The sequence below is a fragment of the Acanthisitta chloris genome, unplaced genomic scaffold (genome assembly GCF_000695815.1).
Source record: "Acanthisitta chloris isolate BGI_N310 unplaced genomic scaffold, ASM69581v1 scaffold9528, whole genome shotgun sequence".
Classification (NCBI taxonomy): Eukaryota; Metazoa; Chordata; class Aves; order Passeriformes; family Acanthisittidae; genus Acanthisitta; species Acanthisitta chloris.
In genome coordinates, this window is record NW_008686493.1 from 38101 (window position 1) to 43765 (window position 5665).

The 5665-nt window shown below is 44.7% G+C and overlaps 1 protein-coding gene across 1 annotated transcript in view; it reads left to right on the top strand.

The window, feature by feature from the left end:
- Nucleotides 1-1838: 1838 nt before the first annotated feature.
- The window catches only part of LOC103807436 (ATP-binding cassette sub-family A member 10-like), a 20490-nt gene continuing 16663 nt past the window's right edge, over nt 1839-5665 (top strand). The window contains exons 1-7 of the mRNA XM_009080162.1: nt 1839-1940; nt 2350-2560; nt 3116-3274; nt 3508-3608; nt 3824-4050; nt 4560-4698; nt 5023-5208. Of these exons, the coding sequence (XP_009078410.1) occupies nt 1839-1940; nt 2350-2560; nt 3116-3274; nt 3508-3608; nt 3824-4050; nt 4560-4698; nt 5023-5208 (1125 nt within the window). The remainder of the gene's footprint in view (nt 1941-2349; nt 2561-3115; nt 3275-3507; nt 3609-3823; nt 4051-4559; nt 4699-5022; nt 5209-5665) is intronic.

Consider the following 5665-nt stretch of genomic DNA (forward strand, 5'->3'; position numbering starts at 1 on the left):
ACTTCTACCACATTTGCCCCCAACTGGGCTCAGGCAGCACTGGGGGGTGACCAGGAGGAGGGACACATGGGACACAGGATCTCCTGCTGTGGGTTCCTCCAGGTGACCCTTAAAACCAAGGACAAACTGGAAGCCTTTTTTAGCTGGGACACAAACCCTGTGTCAGTGGTGGAAGTGCAAAGAGGTGCTATACTCCATCCTACACCTCACCTCTCTTAGGTGCAAAAATGACCAAACAAGTTCAACTCCTCGAGGAAGTCCAGAGGTTATTCCACAGGCTAAATTCAAGTTTTTATAGACCTGCATTTATTGAGATCATCTGAGAAAAGTATCTACTCAGAGGTGATGGCAAAGTAGTAGATTCCTCCCCCTGTCCCATCCTCCCAACGTGCTGTGTTTGCAGAGTGTGCCTGGGGAAGACCATTTGTTGCAGCTGCTTTTCTAGCATTTCAGTGCCTTCCCCGGGGGATGTGCCTCTACTGAGGGCTGAACATAAATATTTGGAAGAAGGTAAACTCTGTCCTGCCTGTCAGCACTGTGAGTCATAGCCCCCAAGGAAACAGCACAACACTAATCCCTCCATACGACAGGAAGGCTTGGAAGGATTAGGTCTGTAAATGCTCTGATATTTCTACCTGAGAATCACTTCTAGAAGATCAGGAGCTTGTTTGAAAGCAGATTTCAGCTACAGATGTGACAGCAGAGCAGTTTGGCTCCAGGAGGGTAGTGATTTTGCATACAGGTTCTTAGACCTTTTGCTCATTAAAGGTACTAATGACTATTTTACCGATGGTTAATATGGACATATCTCATCTGCAAAACTTTGACAGCTTCATGACTACTTCTAGTTTCCACTGCCAGCATTAATCCAGGAAAAACTGCCTTTTTTTGCTTCCACCACAACTTCTTAAGGATGCTGCTATGTCCTGTGGGGTAACACACCAGTGCATGTCTGTGGCTACCTGTCTCTCTCTCCTCTTCCATTAATATCCCTGACAATGACATCTCTCTGATTGCACTTCCAAGAATTTGTCCTCTCATGGCTCCAAGGTGCCTTCAACTGCCTCTGCTTTCCAAATGAGCTCAGCTCCCACCACAGCCAGGAGTTGCTCAACACTTCTTGGTGTTGAGCCTAAAACACCCTCACTCTAGATGTGGCTACCTGTCTCTCTCTCCTCTTCCATTAATATCCCTGACAATGACATCTCTCTGATTGCACTTCCAAGAATTTGTCCTCTCATGGCTCCAAGGTGCCTTCAACTGCCTCTGCTTTCCAAATGAGCTCAGCTCCCACCACAGCCAGGAGTTGCTCAACACTTCTTGGTGTTGAGCCTAAAACACCCTCACTCTAGAAAGGATTTTAACACCACAGCCAGGAGTTGCTCAACACTCCTTGGTATTGAGCCTAAAACACCCTCACTCTAGATGCAAAAGGATTTTAGTGACTTTAATTGACTGTATTGTTGTCGTTTCTTGGCTCTGAAGCCCAACTCAAGGCAATTAGCTCATGTAGTGTGACCTTCTCTTTTAATTTCATAACTAACTCCTCCCAACCTCACCATGCTAGAGCATGGAGGCCTGGAATTCTGGTTAGAATCTGTGTTTCCTGTGAGGGTTGGAGTGTATTGAGGTTGATGAGGTCTCTTGGCCACTTTGCTGCGGAGGTGGTTTGTGCTCAGCAATGAGCTCTGAGCTGCTTCAGCTCTCCTTGCTGCAAAAAAAGGGAAAGAAAATCTCACTGTGCACATGTGCAAGGACTGTGCAAAGAAAAGCAGAGATTCTGGTGTAGATTTTGTTGATTTTGAAAGTAATTCTTTGACCAAATTGCAGGTTCAAAGATGAAGGCACTCCAGAGAAATATGAGTGTGTTCCAACAGACAAAGATTCTCTTGTGGAAAAATGTCCTTATCAAGAGGAGGATGAAGATGCAGAGCTTCCAGGTAAGATTAAAAACTCAAAATGCTTACAAAATAGTAGCTAAACACAGATGGTGACCAATCCCTGCTGCCTCCTAGACACCAACACGTTTGGGTAAACTTCTCTGGGTAAAATCAGAAGTTAAAGGACTTTTGACAAACATGTCTGGCTATGAACTCTTTGAGATTTCAGTGTTTTAACTGATAACTTTTATGTCTGTTTTGTGACACATGAGAGCACAGAAAGGTTCATTGAGCAGAGGAATTTCCTGAGGAGAAGGGCACAAAGCAGAGCTTCAATGTCTTTGTCAACATCTTAATCGACATCTGAAAAACTGTTGAGTGCCTCTTGTTTAGATTTTAATCCCACAAGGATTGTGCTCTTATGCTGCTGTTTTACTAAGTTCTCTTCCCTGCTGTCCCTTGTGCCTAGGAGTGGATGTTGTCCCTGCTCTTCCTGCCCCTGGTGTTCATGCTGTCTGCTCTCATCTACCACATCCACTACCCTGAAGTTCCCTACAGCCACCTTGGGCACTTGGATGATCCTGCCTATAATGCCACTGGGGTCACCATTGCCTTTACACCCATCACTGCCACTACGAGGCAGATAATGAATAAAGTGGCCTTGAACTCTGTCATGACAGGTAGGTCTTGCCTTTTAAATCTTGAATTTTGTCGTTCTTTAACCTATTATACAGGTACTGTGGTTTAGTGGTTCTCCAGCAGCTTTGGTTAGGGGTGAAAATTCATCCCAAATCCTCCAGTTCCACAAATATTACTTCTCTGGTATTTAAATTACTCATGAGGCCAGTGCAAAGCTGACCTGGAAAGCTCTGCCTTACCTCATATTCCCTAATTCACCTCCTTGGAGGTGTTTAAGGAGGGACTGGACGTGGCACTTAGCTCCATGGTGTAGTTGACATGATGGTGTTAGGTCATAGGTTGAACTTGATGATCTCAGAGGTCTTTTCCAACCTGATTGATTCTGGGATTATCTAATCTTTTAAGACACCTTGGTTCATTCCTTTGAGGTGCACTTCTCCTCACCTGCTCAAGTACAAAGTATTTCAAGGTGCCAACCTGACCTGTGAGAACTGCAAAAGGAGGAGTTGCAATGCTAAAAAAGCACAATATTTCCCCCAATTCCTGTGGACACGTTTCCAGACCTACAAAAACTTATGGCAAAATTTTTCTTACAGGTATAAAACTAGAGGCACTGGACAGTGAGAGCGCCGTGGAAGAAGCCTGGATTTTGAATCATGACATTATAGGGGTTGTATTTAAGGACAACTTCTCCTATCACCTCAGGTTTCCTACTTCCAGTACAGTGATGCCAAATGATATTTTTGGATATATAGGTAATACAAAGTGAGACTTCCTGAGTGGGTCATTGCCTGCTGTGGGTAGGCAGCACTTTGCTGCAATAATCCATAGATGTGAAGTGAGAGAATAAACTGTGGGGTTTATTGCCAGCAGGTCACTGTCCATTTGAAGAGTTTCCCATAGTGCATATGTGTTCTTGCCATCACCATTTGTAGTGCAAATCAAGGACCTTTCACTGCTCTTACCTGTGATGCTTTTAACCTTGCAGATAGCTGTTTTGATTTCTCCTCAATGTTCTGTAAGAGCCCAAAGTACTGGTATGAAGGCTTCCTGTCACTGCAGTCCAGCATCAATGCTGCTATTACAGAGGTAAATCCAATTTAGGAACTGATGTAAGAATCTTTTTCCTTTCAACTTGATATAGGAAAGGCCAACTCTACTATGGGAATAGCAAGGGTCATGTTTGTCAGAAAATAAAGCTGCATTGAGAAATTAATCTGGGGAGAATGAATCAAAAGGTTCCTTATGCATCTTACTGTAGAAAATAAATAAAATACTGACATGCTGACCTTGAATTCCTTTAGGTGGTTGCAAATCATTCTGTTTGGGAAGAAATGAAATCACTTGCTGGTGTGCGAATGAAGTCCCAGAGTAGTGTCTTCGCCATTACACTGGAGTACAGTTATTTCATGATCACTATTGTGATGTGTTTCTTCCCCTTCATGTATTTCTTGTCAATGAATGTTACAAGAGAAAAGAAGAAGCTTAAAGTGTTGATGAAGACAATGGGGCTGCAGGATATTGCATTTTGGTGAGTCCATCTCTAACTGAACTATGGAATCATCAGGCTTGGAGGAGATCTCTAAGATCATTGAGTCCAACCATTAACCTGTCACTGCTGGAACCCCTAAACCATATCCTCCAGCACCAGATACCTCTTAAACACTTTCCAGGGATGGTGACTCCCTGGTGGTCCTCCCTGGGCAATATTCCACTGCCTGAACACCCTAACAGGGAAAAAACTGAAGTATATTTGCCAAAAATCAGCTTGCCCTTGGTCACTTGTGCAGTCAGTTAATAAGTTAAAGGAGTTCATAAGTTTCCTCCAGCACTCCAAGGACAAGCCAGATGGTTGAGCATGGCAGTGGTGTGCTCTTATCCCTTGGCTGTTTCCTCCTAAGGTGGATCATGCTGTGTGTTCTGCCTAGGATGTGAATGAAATAACGAACATTTTGATTCCAGCTGCTTCTGACATGCAGATGATGTTGCAACAACAGTTCTTAATTACCCAGAAGTGTAATGGCACCTTTCCATCCTCAGGCTTTCCTGGAGCCTGCTGTATTCTCTCTATGTGTTGATCTTCTCCTGCCTGCTGACAGCCCTTGTCGTTCGGGATCCTTTCGTCCTCAGCAGCTTCCCTGCAGTCTTACTGCTGTTTTTCCTCTATGGCTTGGCATGTGTAAGTCAGGTTTTAAAGCTACATTTTCTCACCCCATGATTTATTGCTCTGTTGATGAGCCCAGAGCCGTTTGCACAGTGCTCAGCACTGTGTCCTAGCTGAGTGGCTCCTCTGCCTCAGCAGCAGGGATTTGATTTGCAGCCTGAAGGTCTGACAGGCTGCAAAAGACCTGATTTGAAACTCAGATCAGCCACTAAGAAGGACTTTAGTGTATTTTATTGCATGACCTCAGCTCACCAAGGTCTGGTTGCTTGGCGAAAGGAAGTGCCACTGTTAAAGATATTTATTTCCTTCAGTGATTGAAGGAAACTTCTCTTCTTGCAGATCCACCTGGTTTTCATGCTCTGCTCCCTCTTAAGGACCTCCAAACTTGCCAGCTCCATGGGGTTCCTCATCACCTTTCTCTTTGGATGCCTGAGCCTTGCAGTGCTGATAGAAAATGTTCCAGAACCACTGAAATGGTTTCTTGGGCTCTTCTGTCCTTTTGCATTTAACGTCGCCATCGCAGAGGTATGGGACATCATCTCTGCAGCTCAGCCTTCCCATGCTCATAGGCATAGGAAATCATACCCTTACTTCCAAAAAACCAGATGTAAAATCTTCAGGTGTTTTTCATTCACACCCATGTCCTGGTTTGAAACCTCCAAGTGAGCTGAGCTGCTGTTGGGAAGCAAAGAGAAGCTCCAATGCCCCATCCCATTGCTGGATCTTAAAAAGAGATGAAAGCAAAGAAAAACACAGCCCTTATCACAAAAATCTGCTGTCATGCACTTCTGTAGCTCCTACAAGAACCAGAGGAAGCCTCAGTGACCCCATTGCTGCACACAGCAGCATCATTGTCCTCGGGGCTGAGCCTCAGCAGGCAGGAGGTGACTTGGGGACATCAGGGACCTGTTGGCTGCCTGGTCATTCCCCTCTCACTGCAGCAACTCTTCCTGTCAGCAGAGACTGCAAATATGACTGGAGA